General features: G+C 43.1%; 2 protein-coding genes across 6 annotated transcripts in view; both read left to right on the forward strand.

Moving 5' to 3' along the window:
- The first annotated feature begins 57 nt into the window (after nucleotides 1-57).
- LOC102779755 (glucocorticoid modulatory element-binding protein 1-like) lies at nucleotides 58-9,465 on the forward strand. 2 transcript variants are annotated; one of them, XM_035910018.2, is made up of 10 exons: nucleotides 58-138; nucleotides 2,273-2,414; nucleotides 3,239-3,297; nucleotides 3,548-3,669; nucleotides 3,829-3,932; nucleotides 4,371-4,555; nucleotides 4,879-5,025; nucleotides 7,589-7,726; nucleotides 7,965-8,081; nucleotides 8,166-9,465. In XM_035910018.2, the coding sequence occupies exons 2-10, from the start codon at nucleotides 2,290-2,292 to the stop codon at nucleotides 8,690-8,692; spliced, it is 1,524 nt and encodes a 507-aa protein (XP_035765911.2). In that variant the 5' UTR covers nucleotides 58-138; nucleotides 2,273-2,289; the 3' UTR covers nucleotides 8,693-9,465. The 2 variants fall into 2 exon arrangements, with proteins under 2 accessions (XP_035765911.2, XP_006795995.2); XM_006795932.3 differs by lacking the exon at nucleotides 58-138 and adding an exon at nucleotides 896-1,097.
- Nucleotides 9,466-11,869: 2,404 nt separating this feature from the next.
- ptprub (protein tyrosine phosphatase receptor type Ub) overlaps nucleotides 11,870-18,808 on the forward strand; it is a 198,128-nt gene continuing 191,189 nt past the window's right edge. For all 4 annotated transcript variants that reach the window (XM_006795928.3, XM_006795929.3, XM_006795930.3 and 1 more), the window contains exon 1: nucleotides 11,870-12,109. In XM_006795928.3, coding sequence (XP_006795991.1) covers nucleotides 12,040-12,109 — 70 coding nt within the window. In that variant the 5' untranslated portion in view covers nucleotides 11,870-12,039. The remainder of the gene's footprint in view (nucleotides 12,110-18,808) is intronic.

Here is an 18,808-nt window from a genome sequence, read left to right on the forward strand (position 1 = left end):
CTCGTCTGACTCGCCCAAATTTCCGTTCTCAGTCTAAGTGCTAAGACTGCCATCTTCCGGTGAATTCAAGGCAACAACAAAAATATAACAAGCGCCTGTTCTAGAGCCACGATTAATCCTTTTCCTCAAGATTTAGAGGTATGTATTTTTTTAATCTTACGCGTGTTTTTCTATTATTCCAGCCATTTAATGTCTTCGTCAATGAGTTAGTTTAAAAACCTTTCTGCTTTGACAAGTGCTTTTAAAAAACATAGATTTGTCGCTGTCCCAGGAGACTCCTGTCAAACGCACCCAAATTATGAACAAATTGAAATATTTATTCACTTAATGCCATGAGTCCCCAATCAAAGTATCACAGAGTATTCATGTGATCTAGGAGCACTCTGACTGTCATTTTAAAGAAGAAAGACTGAGAGGCCATGCATGCATTCATCATCTGGTTTAAAGTTATAGACTGGAAGTTATCAGAATATTGGAGATGTGGGTCTGTTGTACCTGAGAGAGAGCTGGGGCATGCTCTGGTCACGACACGCATGAACAGGAGAGCTGATCCTGCTGCACTACGAGCCCCAATCTGGGCAGCCTTGATGCTTCTGGCTGTAAGGATTACACCACCTGCTGGTGTGACTCTCCAAAGGTCACCTCAAAAAAATCCCTGGTCCGGTCCATGCTTGTTAAATATGTAGCTGACGTGAGGGTTGAGCCTGTCGTACTAAAACCATAAAGCTACAATTATAACAACTTAAACAAAACTCAAATTGTTGAGCTAAGATATGTAATTTGTGTAATAATAATGATACTACCACTACTACTAACAATAATAATAGTTCTTGCGGATTTTCACTGGATTGGAAACATGCTCTGAGGCTGGAAAGCTTTCAGCCTGTGCAGCCGTGGAGGCGCTCAATCCAAGCCACATAAGAGCAGTCTGACCGATTTACACATCGCGTGCGAGCCAACCGCTTCTCGTGACAGCGGGACAGATGCTTCTCAGGCAAATGCTGCCTTCACTGCAGAAAGTCTAAGCGAAGCAGCACTGCGCATGCTATCGCACTTCTCTGACGACCGGAGGATGAATTATCCCCTGCTGTAAAACGGTGAGTAAAACTACGACAATGTCTACATACAGTCGCAGGTAGAGTGTGTGGGAGTTTGACATGGGACACGGTGTTTTGTGCGCCTTTTTGTTTTTATTTTTTAAAAGGACAGGGTCGCGCGTCCCTGTCGGGGTGTGCGTGCCTCCGCACCAAGCAGACGTCAGTTTGAGTGGGTGCAGGAGTGTGAGCGAGGCACGCAACTGTTCGTGCTGTATGAGTTGGTGATCCACACTGCGTTAAGGCCACTTAATACAGCGTGGAAGTTATTAATCAGTGCTGTTATCTGCTCTTTACTGCACAACAAGCCTGCCAGCCACTGTGTCTCTGCTGTGGAATCACCCAAACAGTTTATAAATGAGTTTCTCCTCGGTGCTTTTCATATGTATCTGCTATCATCTCCTACTTATGTTGGACTGAAGTGATATAATAGAGAGAACCAGGCTCGAATGATTGCAAAGGCACTTTATTTATTATTAATCGGTAGCTTTTTACCCTGGAGCGGTTTCCCATTTCGCACTGACCGTATATTATCACAGTCCAGTGGGTACTTTGTTCACATTTGACCACTCCATAATGTGATTATGTGCCAATTTTTAAAGCAAATTCTTAAGGTGTTCTGTAGCCATAATTATATCACACACATACACATACATATAGGCAGGCTACATGGCAGCATGCCTTGCAGACTGATATAAACTAGAGCTTGCTTTATTTCATCTGGTAACAATGCTCCTGCAGATTGCATTTGTTCAACAGTTTCTTGAAAAATCGTGCTGCTTTTGTGCAAAAACTAGTCACCTATGTGCAACGCTTTGACTGACTGATCTGATGTGAAATTATTCCTATGACTGAATGAATTAAATAGATGAATATCCTTGAATAGACTTTGCTGTGTTACGTTTGTAGGCAGTGCTTTAGTAAAAGCTGTAAGCTTTTGTTTCAGTATTTACGATGTTCTTGTGCATTCTTAGCAGCAGCATAGGAAGCAAGGCCCGGGTGATGTGAGGATTATGTCATTTTAAGCCCTGTATGGACTCATTTCTATGACAGTTGCATGCAAGAAAAGGCTGTTAGAGGGGGTGGGCGGGTAAAACTCAGTGATTTTCATGTGCATTAAAGCGTGCACACTTGTCATGCGGACGTTAACACGCCTGCTCGCCCTTTTCTGTCTGCAGCTCCGAGAAGAGAGGTGATGGCGGGTGCTCAGGTCACCGTGTCTTCAGAGGAGGTCATGACTGCGAGGGAAGAGGAGGGAGAGCACAGCAGTACTGAGCGAAAATCTCAAGTCCTCTTGCACCTGCAGCCCGTCCTGCATGGGTAAAGTGGCTCTTATTAATATAAGCGGTTTGTTTGTGTGAATAGCACAGTGATCTTTGTGTTGAACAAATTATGTGAGATACATCTGTTGTTTAATGCAGACTTAATTCAAAGAACACAAAATCAGACAGGTATACAGAAGATGACCACATCCCAACCGTTAAAGTCAGACACCTTAACAACTATATTATATTTAAAGGCAACCTTTCCAACTCTTGCTAAATAAATACAATGAGCATAAAAGGAAACTGAAGTTATTGTTATTTCACTGTTGATTCTTTTAGCTAACAGTCTTTGAGTTTCAGTACGGATGCATTCACAGATTGCCAACAAAAGACAGATTTTTTTGGGGGAAAATGTCATTGACAGGCATAGCATCATGCAGGCTGACCTTCCTTTGACTATAGTAAAAAATCTTCCTTTATTATGCACTGAGTAGCACTGGTGGCTGTCAGTATTTTTATTGTTTGGAAATGTTTGGCTTTAGTTGATTTTTTTCTTAGTTTCAGTGTTAGTTTTAGACTTCTTAAATTATTATTGTATGGAGGCTGAGATTCTTGTAGACATCCTAAGTCTCAATAAAGACGTCATCAATGCCTTATCAGGCAAATTGTAAAAGTTTTTTTTAAAGCAAACTAACAAATACTGACACTGAGGATATTTCCTTTATAAACAATAAAAATGCTGTGCAGTCCCACATAAAGAGTGACATCTGGTCATCCAGCGTATACATGCAGCCAACTTGCACGCATTTTAAGAATATTTCCAAGGCTTGCATGCAATAAATAATTATTTTATATGTGTGGATCTGTCGCCCTCTGCAGGATGAATGATGACATTGCAGACACTGGCACTACAGTCCTGGCCATAGAGACGCATCACGGTGAATGACACAAAGACATTGCAACTAATTGCTGAACTGAACCTTTCAAACACACAGCTTATTCAGTCTAACCGATGCAGTAAACAGAATAATGAATCTCTCAAGCTTCACTGTCATTTAACAGATATACACGGAGAGTATTGACAAACCTCCTGGGGTGTTTGACGATTCTGACTTTCATTACTGCGAATGCACACTGTAATGCCGCTGCAGGCGGTCACGGCCATGTTTGTGTTCTGTAACGTTTTAGATGACAGTGAAGCAGATGGAGATGAGGTCGAGTATGGCTACCCCATCACTTGCGGGGACAGCAGGGCGGTGCTGCTGTTTAAGAAGTTTGTGTGCCCCGGAATCAACGTCAGATGCGTCAAAGTAAGTTGATGTTTAGTGTGATCGTTTAATTATTACCTTATTATTACTGCAAAATTAAATTTTGAAAACCTTTCTCCGGGATGGCATTTTGGTCCCTTCTGTCTTATTACTCTCTCAGAAACATAATGTGTGCTGTCCTCCCTTTTTTTTTTTTAACAGTTCAATGACGAGCTCATCAGTCCTAAGCAGTTTGTGCATCTGGCAGGGAAAGCTACTCTAAAGGACTGGAAAAGAGCCATCAGGCTGGGAGGAGTAATGCTCAGGTAGACATATAACTTCTTTTTGTCTGCTTTTTGTTGTAGAGCGGCGCACAGCTAAAGTCTCACTCATATAATTTGCAGCTGCTCGAAGTCTGTCAGGGTTTGCCGGTGCATTCCAGAGGCAGTCTGTAAGTGGCATTATCATGATAGCAGGATCAAATAGCACGGATGCAAGCTGCTGAGAAACACTTCTCACCTCTTTATCATGTTTGCGCTTGTTGTTGGTATTACTGTGAGATGGCACACAAAGCTCAAAAGGCCCTATCTGTTCTTTTCATCTTCATTCCTCCAGAGGCCAGATCAAGGCACTCTGTGTCGAGCACACCGCTGCGAAGCTATCAGGAACTCACTGGAAATTCAGTCCTAACATCCCCCCGTAGCTACGTAGTGTAAATATTTTCCTGGAAACTTTGCAGTGTTAACCTGGCTCTCCCCGTGCAGGAAAATGATGGACTCCGGCCAGATAGATTTCTACCAGCATGACACCCTGTGCAGCAACACCTGCCACAGCACTAAATTTGATGTGCTGATCAACAGAACGCGGCTTCCTCCTGGGAACTCGGTGCAGCCGAGCCTGTCGTGTCTGGCTCTTGACCCTGTTGGAGGGCAGGTGTCTCCCGTGACAGGTAGATTTCAGTTGGCATTCAGTTTGCTGCTTTTTTTTTGCCTCCCACATATGCTTGGGCTGCTGCGGCATCACTCAGAAAACAGAACCTAAACACTTTGGAAACCACTTGAACATCTTTCGTTTACAGAAAAGAAACACAGCCTTAGGGGTTTTTTATTTTTTGGAAAGTAGTGAACGCTGAAATAAGCTGGACGTTTAAATATAAACATCAGCAATAAAAAGTTTGCTTTTAATGTTTACCTCACCACAGCACAGAAGAAAATAAAATCCAGAGAGGAGTGGTCGCATTATGGGTTTCACTGCATTTTGTTCCCATTTCAGAAGATGCACATAAGGCGGCAGAGGTGCAGGAAAGTTTGCAGGATAGGATTAGTGCAGCAGCAGAGTGGAGCAACGGTCCACGGAGGCTTCTAAACCCTGTAACAGCCAATGGACATGCTACCAAAAGAAAGATGGCTGACGTACCTGGTAATTATAAGAACACGTGCATACACTGGGGTGCTTGTTGAATAGATGAATAAACTGCATAAGGCAGGTACGCCCTATTTTAAATAAAGATAACACCCAGATAATTACTGTTCAGCGGGAAAATCTGTGCACAATCAGTCACTGTTGGAACCGGGAAAGCAGATGGCATCTCCTTTCATGATATCCTACACAGCAGCAAACTGCTCACCTCTACTGCTCCACTTAAGCAGTCACCACATGGGTATATGCTCTGTTTAGAAGCCATTTAGTGGCTTACTGCAGTTTTGGGCACAGCACATGGAGCATGTGCAAGTCACATGTTTAACTGCAAATGTCTGTCAGGTTATATGCTAGAATATGTCCTGTAGGCTCCGGCATCATGAAGGTTTTATTTACTCCTGGCATGCGTTACTTTTCCATCTGTTAAAGGAAATGTTCCTTAGAAATGTTTGACTTTAAAAGTTTCAATGCTATCATGGGTGGAGGCACAACTTCAGCCCACAGGTCTTCAAGAGGTTGTACGTCTGTGAGCCCTGAAACCTGCCCTGAAGGGTTTAAATTTGTCCCTTGTGTCACACCTCTTGCAGCATCAATTGTTTGACCCCTCCACCAAACCACTGAACCTTTGAATCTGCAGTTGTGCCATTTCTGCACACCGTCCTTAAAGAGCGGCTGACCCCATCTGACATTTCTAAGTGCTATTCTAATCAAACTTTGATTTATGGGTGTTTTAAGTGACCTTATCAGGTGCTCTTTAGAGTAGATGACAGTAGATATTGATGCATCTTTAGCCTAGAGATGCATCGATATTGGTACTGTGCAAAAGTCTTGACACATCCATTGTTTCTTTATATTTTGCTAGGACAAAGGGAAAAATGTGCTGAGACTTACTAAAATGTCAAAACATACATTGAAGTATAGTATATAAGTCAAAAACAGAGTTTGTAAAGTTCTAACAAGCTTGTAAGTCAATATTTGGTGTGACGACCTTTAATCTTCAACACAGCCTGAAACCTCTGATTCAAGCTTTTTTCAACTTTTCTTTAAGTAGTCTTGAGGAGGTTCTGGGGAGGCCGATCCATGACCGATAGTGCTCCGTTGTGCGTTTGGTATCACTGTGATGCTGAAACGTGAAGCCATTGTTAGTCAGATTCTTTCCACATGGTGTTACATAGCGGATCAAAATCTGATGGTGTTTTTCTGTGTTCAGAAATCCATCAAGTTTGTTGACAAGATGTCCAACATTTCCATGAACCATGACAAAACCTTTCAATAATACTTTGCATATCAAACCGTGACATCTTTGGCATCTTCCATAAATCTAACCGAAATCTAACACAGGCTGCTTGTAATAAACTCCATCAAGATACAATTTAAAATTCGTTCTTTGTCACGTGTAATGTTTTTTTAATGCTCGAATGATTCACAGGTCAATGTTAAACGACTTAACAAACAAAAGAAACATTCCACTGAAAATCAGGTCAGGTACAAGGACTGGACTGAAAAACGTTTGAAAGACCTTCAGAAAACCTGGATTTGAACTGCTGCTCGCTTTAAAAATTAAAAAAAAGTCTGGTTTCCTTGGAAGCAAAACATAACGAAATAAGGAGTGGCTCAGTATTTTTGCACGGAACAGTTTGTGCCGATTTAAAAAGGTAAAATGCGTGGTGGTATTTTACAGAAGAATAAGGTTCAATATTGATATCTGAATTTTTTTACTTCCTAAAAATAGATATTGGTATCGGCTCCAAATAAATTGTCAGGCTCTCAGTCCGGGTCCTCGGTAAAATAGCCTGAGATGGTTTAGTGAAGGGCAAATTGAAATGTGTCACAGCACATGGAGTGCTGCTTGTCATAGGGCTTAAAACATATAGCCAATTCGCAGCTTATACCTCTACTCCTCTATCAGCTGCTGAGGAAATACGCTGCTTCTCTGTAATGCACGATGTAAAGAAATGAATGAATTGAACTTCAGAGGGCCTTAAACGATATTTGGAATATCTTCACCAGACATGCATTTATCTCGACAGATTTTAAGCAAACATGAATTTGCATGCATTTCATATCAACCATCTTTGACATTTTTACCACTTTCATGCGCTTGACTTGTTTTCCTTTTTTTTGGCTCAGATTTGCACAGATCTCCAGTAATTCTTCATTCACTCTCAAATTCGCCTTGCCCTCCTTTCTCTCCTCTTGGAGCACCTCTTTTCTGACCCATTTTCACACTCTTTTGTCGTTCCCTCTGTCACATATTTGACATCCTCTCTCCAACTGCTGCATCACTCCCATTTCCTTTATCTCTGTATATTTGTTCCCAGTGTTTATCCAACCCTGACATATTCTGTTTCTGTTTTTCTTCTCTCTTTTCTTCCTCTTTCAAAGCTCTGACTCTCTCCAAATTTCACCTCCAACCCTATTTTTCCTGCTGCCTGTCCCCACAGCAACACAAAGCATTGTATACTTTTACACAAACTGACAAAAAGAAAGGACAAACATGCACACACTTGCATAGATTTCTTGATGTCCCATTATAACGCCCTACCTATTTGACCTCCTGTAGACGGGGTGTTGTCTCTGTGGAAGGGTGTGGCAGACTGCGGGATGATGGGGGAGGTCCTATCCAGCCTCCAGAATGAACTGTTCAGCACTTTTAAGCGGGTGGAGCTTCGCAGTGAGAACGGAAACCTGCAGGAAACAGGTAATTGCCCACAGTGGTACCCATCTAACCCCTGGACTGTGAAAAATGATTCAGTGTTGATGTTAATAAAACGTCAGCTGAGTCAAAACTTGAAAAATCAGGTTTCAAAAAGATTTTCAATAAAGGCCCCGCCAGCTAAATCTCTGAAAATTCATTGCTATTGATTTTGCAAACAGCTGACTTCATTGTGGACAAATCATTCAAAAGCCTTGTAGCTGACTCTTGATTATTTTGTTAGATGTCATGCTGCTTAATTCCTTGTGTGAGATGTTTGGGCTTTTGGATTCGGTGAAACAAGCCACAGACCTGAGGCGCAGCCAGACTGAAAAGAAAAAGATCCATAACCGTGTTTGTGGTGAGAAAGCATTCAAAACTATCACGCAGCACATGCAGAGATACCCCGATGAAGCGAATTAATGATAATTTTCTTCTTGTGTAGAGCTCTCGGAAGACAAGGGGAAGCAGAGCTGTGATAAAGGGAGATCTAAAAAAGCCTCATCACTAAAACACCCTCGAACTCAGCGTAAAAGCCAGACGAGCAGCCATCCCCAGAGCTCGCTGCCCTCTGTCAAATCAGCCACAGCGATCCAGCCTCATTCTATCACAGGTTTATGTGCTGCATCTTACCCTCATCTCACAATAAACCCTCAGCTCTTTGCCCATTTCTCTGCCTACACCAGCCAGCGCTGTCATGCTGAAACTGGCAGGACAGACAGGGATGTCCACAGTGCCACACTGGAGGGGGACCGAGAGATCAGTGAGGCAGACAACCAGAAGTTTCATGGGCTGGGAAGGGAAGACAAGAAGAGAAAGGACACATCAGGGATCCACAAAGAACCTGGACAAGGGAGTGTAAAGTTTTGGGAGGGATCTCCTGTTAGAAGGGACGAGGCGACAGAAGGCTTGCACGACATTGAAAAGGTGATTATGGGGAGAAAGGCATCAAAGAAGCATAAAAGTAAGTGAGGCAGACGACCCCAGAGGGATTCTGCGGGACTAATTGAGGGAATGTGCCGGGAACTGAAAGAAGACACGGAGCGGGGAAACAATTAAGAACAATATGACTTTGTCAAACTCTACTTTTTCCACAGTGAAATATGCAGTACAGACAGCGGTTAGTGGGGTTGTCTTCTCACACAGACACTTTTTAACGTTCTTAAATGGAAATGCTGGATTTTACAGCATCAGAGGTAATACAACTGAAACGACTCGTCGATTAAGTGACCGACTGCCCCAAACCATTGTTCGAGTCATTACGGGTGTCATAATATGCCCTATTTTGCAATACGAAGATTTATTACTGCTTTTTGAGATTTTATATGACACCAGCACTTAACAGAAAAAATCACTGACATTTCAGGTGACAATGAAGGTTGCTGGTCTGGTTGTTTTTTTATTATTATTATCACCCACATAGTATCAGTGTTTCCAATCCTTTACAAGTCTGCCGTCTTTGATGACACTCTTCCTCTAGCTGAACACTGTCACTAATTAATGATAGATTTTTTTAGCAACTTGTAAAATACTTATTTTGTTACTTGTGTTTTGCGATTTATATCTTTTAGATTTTGTGAAATATTTCTCACTCAGGCTGCGATTAGGATTTGACCACCTGCAGACACATCCTGCCTGAAGATGTATGGCTCCCAGTTTCTAATCACTCCCCTTACACTGAGTGCTAACAAATACAGAATCTTGCAGTATCTATCCCCTTGCTAGTTAAAAATAAGAAGGGAGAAATAGCCATCAAAATGACCTTGAGCGATAATGAATGCATTTTGAATAAAAAGCTTCACATTTTGAATTTTTAACAGCAGCAGCGTGTGAGTTTTCTTCAAACGCTAACTTCACACCACTCAATTTACTGATCCTTTTTAAAGTCCGGGCGTTGATGGAAATTGGAAAACATTGGTGGTTAATCTACTGACCGTGCAGGCAGGAAGCCAATAAATTGCGCACAGAGGTCATTGTTTATTCAAATTTTCCCTGCTGGTTTTAATCTCCGCGGCTTCATTCATCTCATTACTTCTCACAGTCAGATTGTTCTAACGTCTCACGTGGACACCTGTTACCTTACTGACCTCCGCACAACAGAAACGAGTGTATTTGAACAGCTAATCCGCCTGCAGAGGACGAAACACTGCTGCTGTGAGTTCCCTCATCACTGTGTTGGACTTGCAGTTTCTTTTTGACAGCCGGTGGAAATCGTCCTGTTTTTAAAGGTATCACCGGTTTGACTGACTGATCTTCGGCGTTTTAGGCCACACACAGCGAAGTACAGTAGCCTTCTCATGTTTGCCTCCCCGTTGGGTTTCGCTGTTTGTTTGCTTTTCGAGCTGCATGCCAAGGCCGCGTGATAGACGCTGATGATTTGCCTTTGACAGCTTCTCTCAGAACTCTGATGATATGTTATTATCAATTCATGCACAACACTGCCTGGGCAGATGTAGTTGTTTGTGAGGCAACGTGAGTGGCAGCTGATAAAATGACTTTCATCGTAGTGCGGTTCTCAGCATCTCCGCTGACACCTGTCCTGCTGTTGGATTATTCGAACAGTATTTTGCAACATTCTATTAAGTTTAACACAAATTAAACTATAATGGAGAATTCTGAGCTTGTTTATATAAATTGCTGCTCTGTGGCTCGAATACTTGGAAGATAAGGTCTGCTGTGCATCACGCAGGTGTAATTAGAATTGTTAGCCTGACATACATTGTGCTCCTTTGGTTAAATTAAGTAATCGGCTGAGCGTCGTATCATTCATCTGTCATTCCGGGCTAACAGCATTAAAGTCTGCAATGTGCTCTCGTGTTTGGACTTAGATGCATCTCTGTGGCCACCTTTAATTTAATCCACGGCCTTAGTGCTCACACATCGCAGCAAAATGAATGACGATTAGCCTGCTTAATGGCATCTTGATCAAATTGGGGGTCCTGGAGCAGCAGCTAAACGTGTCAGCTTTTAACCTGAACAAGAGCGACTGTCACATCAGCGCTTACGCGAGACGTTTAGGCTGGGAGGAAAAAGCTGTAATCAAATACAAGTGCACACGTTGCTGGATGGAAAGAATATCCAGGAATTCATATTTAAATATGAATTGTTGTTGTTTTCACACACACCAGACAGGATGACCATGACATGCAAGACAACCAGATATGCATTTATACGTATCAAAGTCACGGTGGGGTTCTTACCTCTTTCCATGTAGTCGCTCCATCAGCGTTTTATATTTCACTCTGCATGATACCTGATTTCTGCCGTCCATTATATCAGGTGGACTCCAACAAACACAGCCAGCTGGGGTTGGAGAGAAAATGTAGTCTCATTAAATGCAAATTCAATGCACACAACATGACAGACCACCTAATTTATGGAGAGATATGCTTTGCACCTGTCATGGGTAGGCGTGAAGGCATGGTTACCTGTCTGTCTTGTGTGAGTATACGTCTTACCTCAGCTGTAAAACAGTCGCTAACATGACAAAAAAAATCTTTTTTTCCAGGATAGTTTGTGCATTATTTGATTCATTAGTCCTCAGGTTGCTGATATGATTTTAAAACACGATTTAGCATATTTAAACAGGAGTGAAATTAAAATGTTTCGTTTTAATTCTCAACTGTGTGCTGTGATGTAGCTTTAGCTGGAATAATAAGTAGGCTATTCCTCCGCCTGTAGGCATTGTTATCAGACTCCTGTACCTGTGTTTGGAGCCTCTGGCCACGGAATATTAGAGAGCTTCTCCTTAACATTAAATATATGAAAAGTATCTCACTGTCTGAGCCAAATCTAATCTCTGTGTCTGGACCTCTTAAAGCAGCGTGACTAACCTTTCTTTAAATCTTACAATCTACTTTTACACATACGATTGCACTTTGAGGCAGTGAGATCAAATAAAAGAGTCGCAAAAAAGTGATTGCCAACTAAAGGGTTTTCACAAACATACAGGTATAGAGGCACACGATCTCTCACATTGTGGGGTTTTGCTTGGCCGACGTTTGAGCACCTCGGTGCCATTGATAGATCTGACCGCTTGGAGGCGCCCGGCTCATACTCTGAATCCCGCGGAGGGCGAAGTGGAGGCTGGGACTGAAAGTGGGCTTGAGAAAGAAATCTCTCCCCTGAAATGTTTACCCTGACGTCAGTTTGCAGAACTAGCTCTGCCCTGTCTGCTTCAGTGTCTCCGAAACTCCACTCAGTCAGATTTTTTTTGGGGGGGGACTAAATGGGCTCCGCTCTGCCTGCGCTGCCGGATCGCACCAAGTAAATGAAATGATTTCTTCTGCACATTTAAAGTGGACTAAATCATCTACACGATGAACACCTGCGCCTTTCTCTTAATTTTGACTGTTCAGATCTACGCCGATGGCATCGAGGGGCCAACAGGTAAGGCACACGTTCATCTCGATCTCGTGGACACGTTTGGGAAGTTTTACCATGCGGGTGAAAGTCCACTGAAAGAAAAAGCGGAGCGAATCTGGTGAAGGTGCCAACTTTTGTGCTCCTGTTCCTCCAAAACACGCTGCTGCGTTTATCTGCGCCTTTCTGCCCCTTTCCACGACTTACCGTGGGACGCTGTCCTCCCAGCAGAAGCTACGAGCAATAACTTTTATAAACTGAAGCTTCAAGTTTCCAAGGTTAATAAAAGGAAGAAAAAAAACAAAAACAAAGGTTGGTGGTTAGGATGACTGCGAATGGGTGCTCTGGGTCGGGGGGAAAAAGCTTCCATTTCCCTAAACAGCACAGCCCTTTTGCGCTGCGCCGCTTCTGCTTTCTGTTATCGCTCAAGCCCCATTTAAAGGCGCCAGGTAGCCTGAACGGTGTCTGCGATCCAAAGTTAGAAATCAGTTCATTCAGAGCGACGGTTTTCCTCCTTATAAACGAAAAATAAAATCAGAGATCCCCGCAGAGCATGTGTGCGCGAGTCTCTCATATCCCCACAGCCTTGACCCAATCCTTGATGACATCCAGACCCCCCCGTCAAAAACCAAAACCACACCGGCGTCGGTTTAAACAGGGGGAGTCGGAGACTCTTTAAAAAGTTTGAATGTGAAACTGCTGTGATTACTGGTTAATTGTCGCGTGCACTCTGGGATTAGACGAGTCTTTTTCACAGATGCCACATTTTTATCTCAAGGTGGTGAGATGCTCCTGTTTCTCCTTGGACGAGGTGGGCTGTCTGGCTGCAGAAAGCTCACCAAGCGGCTCTTAATTTCAAAACTGACACGTTAAAAAAGAGAGAACATTTTAGAGGCTGATTTTATTGTTGGAAGAAGTCTATTCGTCTATTGCGAGGCTGGATTGGGAGACCGTGAGGATTTTTTTCTCTCAGATGAATAGGTTGCAGTGTCTGACTTTTTCCTCTAGTTTATTCTTGAGATTGGATTATACCTTATAAATGAAATCTTTAGAAAAGAAATGGAGAAAAAACGGCCTCATTTGAAAGGTGGAAGGAGAAAGAAAAAAAAAGCAATGAGAATAAATGTCATATTAAGGAATTAAACATTTATTCAGATACAGGTATAAACTCAGGTGTTCTGGATTAATTGTTTTTCTCAGTGCCTGAAACGACTTGGGCCTGTTTGAATTAATGCACACACATGCATATGCACAATGTGCATTAAACCTAATAAGGCTAATAAGGCGTTAACATGGATATCATTTACACGGCAGACTGTATAAATATGCACCACAGCGCTTGTCACCTGCGGAAGGAAATTGGCTTGATGTTTTCCATTATTACTTTTGCCAGGATTTGCATTTCTTTCTTGCCCTGCTTACTGGTTCACGAGACAAGGGAGAAGCCACTGATGCTCTGTGTAAGTGAAAGAAGCAGCAGCAACAAAAACAGCACTAAAAAAAAAAAAAAAAACCTCTCCCCCAACAAACCAAGCATAATATGTTTTGTGGAGAGCTGAATGGAGCACATCATTAAGAGGAATGGGCTGAGACATATGAAGGATTAAATCACACACAGGTAATTAAAAGAGCTGAATGGAACAGCAACGCTCCACTACACAACGCTGTGTGAGGGAGTCTGTCAACAAAAATGTACATGCTGTCGTTCCTTTTTCTTTTTTTTTTTCAAAGTTTGTTAACTGGAGTGTTGCAAGTCCTTGACGTCTTCCACCTTCCCATTAGCTGCTAATAGGTAACAGTTTAGTTGCCAGTTTTTGCAGCTTCTCTTCTACGTGACTGATGCCACTCCTCCTCCTCCTCTCCCCTGGCTTGACTTCCCCTCATGGCTCCCCCACCTACCTGAATCCTGTGGGAGTCGAAGTTAGGGAGCACGCATAAATGCAGCTTTGAATCTCACAATCTTTAGAGAGTCTCTTTTGCTGTGATTGGGCGAGGACCACGTCTCCACCTTGGATGCTTTAGAACAATTAGGGCTCACTTCTCTTTTCATTTCTCGCCCCTTTCACCTCTTCCGATCCATATCTTTCAATCCATAACCCTTTCTTGCTTGTGCTGTGGGTCAATGCAGGCCGTCAAGTGAAATGATTATTATCTCTATCTGCTGCACTGGACTCACTGCAGTGTGTTTGATTAAAAATAAAGAAAAGCACGACATTTGCATCAAATTCGCATAAAGAGCCCGTCATGTAGACGGTCGACGTTCCAGTTGTACAGCTATATGAGCGCGTTTCCTCCATCCTATGGAGCTCAAACTGCCACTTTCACTCGCCTGTTGTCTCTTAAGGGAATAGAACGAATGTTCACTTACCATCTGTCTCCTCTATTAGCACTGAATGTTGTCAACTGAGTGGTGTAATTATCCCGCGTCTCATGACTCATTTCCCAGTTTGATCTAAAGTTAAGGCGGAATATCCTTTTTTTTGCTTATTTCCCTGAATAAGCTAACGCTTAGATCAAGATGAAAAGGGCTGCGGAGCCCAGACTGTCTAGCTTAAGCATGGCATGGGATGAATAACACCTCGGGGCCTCGGGTTTACACTGCATAAACAAAAGCACCGATCCTGGGATGTGTAATATGGAAACACCTGCACTTAGAAGCATAGAGGGCATGGAGCTGCAATGAGAATCAGATCGTCTTTTACATAATTTTAAGAAAAAAAACCCAGTAATGTAACTTAATCATGCATCATAGTAAACTGACTAACTAAAAAGTTAACACACACCTATACAAGCATTCGCAGATGTATTGATACATGTACCAAACAGACAACAATAAAACGGTATATATGTGGCTAAAATAATTCAGTCGCTATATTATTTCAAAAGAAGTGTTCCCAGGCTATTTAAATGTTTATGCTGTGCCAGTTTGACTATTTTCTTTATTGCAAAAGGTTATTATTGTAGCATTATTCATCTCCCGGCGCCTATTTGTAGCTGTTACATATTGGTTCTTGAGAGTCCATTAGACGTGCTCACTGTAATAAGCTTCTAACTGAATGGCGAGGGGGAAAAAAAGACCCTCTGATGCATTTGTGAATTATTGCTGGAAAAAAAGAAAGAAAAAAAATACCCATCATGTAGAAAATGTTGCCTCGCACCACAGAATTGCAGTAAATCCACCAAGTGGAAGTGTTCCCTGCAGGAGCCAGGCCACCATCTGCGGATGGAATATGAACGGGCAGTAAGGATTGGGCCTAAATCAGACTCCTGAAATGACTGGTTGATTTCCATCTTTGTGGGATCAGGGGCAGTAATTCAGAGAGCAGATGGAAAACTTTGCAACTGTGAGGGAAGGGATTGAAGCGGGAGGACGGTGGGGAAAGAATTTCAGAGAGGGAGAAGATGAGAGCGACAGAGGGATTCATTCAGATAGATTGTTGGGGTGTTTTGTTTTTCTGCTGAGGCCACAGCAGGACATTTGCAGAGCTCGTGCATGCCGGCCATTCTGCCTTCGGCTTGCATGTGTGCGTGTGTCTGATTAAACAGGCTGCTTATGAGAGAAGCCCTCTGCTCTCCAGCCTGTCTCTCCTGTTTCTCATCTATTGTAATGTGGGGCTACGTGGAAGAGAGCCAGGCCACGATCGGCTTACTCATCTCACAAGGCTGGAAGATGAAACGTATCCATCTACCGTGTGTACTCAAGGAGCTCTGCTTCATGCCAAGTGCCATGATTGGTACGCCTCATCAGTGAAGGCATGTGTCCGGTCTGGGGCCTGCTCCGTCTTCATCTGGGCTAATCTCTCATGTCTTTCCCATGCATCTTCCCCATCTCGGTGCTCTGCTGAGTGTGCAGGCATTTATTAGTCTTCTCCTATGCCAGGCTGCGGCTCACGCACATCTTGTGATTGTTGTGCTTAATTAATCCTGCTAAGCGTTTTTCCTGTTCTCTTTTTAATTATCACATGCTAGTGTTCTGTTTCTAAATCAGTCCCAACTTTTTTTCTCTCCCCCTGTCTGTTGAAGAGCTCTGTGAGTTGTGGCCTACTCAGGCAGAGGATTGTTTGCTCTTCAGAAAGGTCAAGCACTGGTTGGGAGTCATGTTTTAGAGGCAGAGAAAGAGCAGGTCGTTGTCTTTGAGAACAGGGCAAAGCCCAAAGGCAGGTTTGCTTCCGCTGTGCGCGCGCGTGTGAGTGTGTCTCCTGTGCCATTTAGCCTTGCCTTTCTCTGTGTGCCCTCACTGCTTTGTATCTGGTCTCGCCGGCCTGCACAAAGTGCTGAAAGGAACCACTGGGAGGGAAACCTGGCAGATTGGAGATAATTATACATGACACTTATTATCCTGTCGAGGTCTCTTATTGTAAGTGTATTATTAAGGGGCCAGGAATCAGGCCACGGGAGTCCTGAGAAACAACAAGTGGGAAATCCAAAAACAGATTTTCTCCTTTAGAAAAGAATAAACGACCGTGAAACGTAAAGCAACGAGACACTAGAGAAATTAGCATGGCATCTGCTCTCCAGATCATATTTGTATTCAATACTTGCGCGCTGCTATTCTACAGCAAACGTATGAAAAAGAGGCCATGAACTGTGGAGGTGCTCACATCAAGGCGAAATGGGAAAACCTTTTCCTTTCTTGCCTTCTTGCTTGCAGAGTGTTGTTAAAAGAAGAGGTGATGCAACACAGAGGTAAACATGCCCCTGTCCAGACTTTCTTTTGGAGCACGTTGCTGGCATCAAATTGAAAATGTACAGCTGATAGTCATGTGCCACTTGCTGTGTACACTTAAATGTAGGGTTTAAATGATTAGCAGATCCTCGCATTCTGTTTTTATTTACACCGCACTACATTTCAGACATTTTTTAAAATAATCGAGTTGCACGTTTGGCCGAAGGCTTGGCTTCTTGTGGATTTCTGAGCTGTGATCGCTGAGGCTCTTCAAAATCAATTTAAATGTATTCTAGTTCTTTGCATAGATTCATAGCTCGCTCATTCTTTTTTTTTTTTAATTTGAAAGCTGCACTCTGTGACGTACGCTATGAATGTGTTAGCATATTGATGAAAATTGCATGTGTATGTGTGGTCCCCTGTCATTTTCATACGTGTGCATGTTAACATCACCTCCGTCTCTGCTTGTAAGACAACGAAATCACACGCTGAAGCCTTGACATGCAGCAGGGTCCCGTGTTGCTGAGTGACTGAACTTGCCATGACACTGATGCTAGCAGGGGCTTGAGCTGCTGCCACGGTGAGCTCTTCGGGGTTACTGTGACACCTTCCAACACCCTGGAAGAGATGCCAAGAGTTGAGAGATTTACAGTCAGTCGCCTGCCTCGGCCTGTCTCTTCCTTTCCACTCTACAGCCGGAGTGCGGGTCTCTTTGCTCCCTCTGCCAGTTGTTATTAATGTGCTATTGATCTTTCAAACTCTGGGAAGTCCATTTTACTTAAATTTGATCAAAGTGGCATAGCGCCAGTGGCCTGCAAGTTTGATGTAGGAGTGGGAATTAGCTGGTCAGTCAGCGAGGACCTGCATGACGTAAGTGCCTACAAAGAGCGGAGTAATGTTAGCCGTATGCGTAGCGTACAAGAAAGAGGTAAAAGTCGAAATGCTTTTAAACAGGAAATAGTGAGCTTTTGTTTCACAGGGAAGCTGCATACTGGATCATAAAGGGAAGCTATAAAATATGTAGTCAATGTACTGGTCTGAATTCAAAGAGCTAACATGCTCATTATCACTTAAAAGCACATGTTTCACTTGAGTAACAGACATGGAATATTATCACTGAACACAGATTGGCAAGAGTTTATCGCCTGAATAAGAAAAGTGAATAGCTCGAGTGCATGCACATGCAGGTGTGTAATTAGCCGACAAGGAAATAACCAGGGCTCTGAGTTGCAGCCGTTTCAGTCCCAGTGTTTTCCTCCCCAAGGCAGTGCCTTCCCAACTGCAGAAATTGGGTCTGCAAGACTGATGCTGCAAGTGCCGCTCCTTATCCCCCTGCCCAGAGAAAAGAAAGCCTCCTGAGCAGTTTAAAATTAGCCCGCTGGCCGTGTTTCAGTTCTTTACCTTTCTCTGTGTCAACAAAATTTCCTGCCAGAATCTTCAGGCCCTCTGAGTTGGTGTATGCGGTGTGTAACAAATGCTGCTGGAATCAAAGTTCAGAATTAGGACGGGATTGTGGAGTCGAGATCTGACCTATTGTTCGGCTTCTTTTTTAGTCCTTTGCATATGAAACAGTCAGCGAAATATGAGCCCTGACACTCCTCTAAAAGTCAAAACACTCTCTTCAGGACATTTTTCTCCCTGTAATAGATGCAGAATTTAGTTGCCTCTGTGCCATGAGACCTGCTCTCAAGGGGAGGCAGGGAAGTGGTATTTCTGGTTTGACCAGTTCCTTCCAGCAAAGAAATATCCTCACGCAGACCCAGGGATGAACCTGAACACTTATCACCCTGATGCATCCCACACTTATTAGACTGACAATCTTTCATATAAACTTTATTAGCACAGTGGAAATTGAAGAGCGTTAAAGTGTAACAGAGCGTGGATAATGTCTACTGTGCTGATTTAAAAGAGCGCAGCATTCAAGGCTCGCCCTGCATGAAATCTATAACTAAAACTGAGATCTTTTAAAAAAAGGCAATAACTTCTCAGTTATAGCTTCTGCATTACATGATTGAAGATTCCCTGCAGCACAGTCTCATGGCACGGGGTGACACTCAGCT

The sequence above is a fragment of the Neolamprologus brichardi genome, chromosome 11, assembly GCF_056152115.1.
Source record: "Neolamprologus brichardi isolate AB-2024 chromosome 11, ASM5615211v1, whole genome shotgun sequence".
Lineage (NCBI taxonomy): Eukaryota > Metazoa > Chordata > Actinopteri > Cichliformes > Cichlidae > Neolamprologus > Neolamprologus brichardi.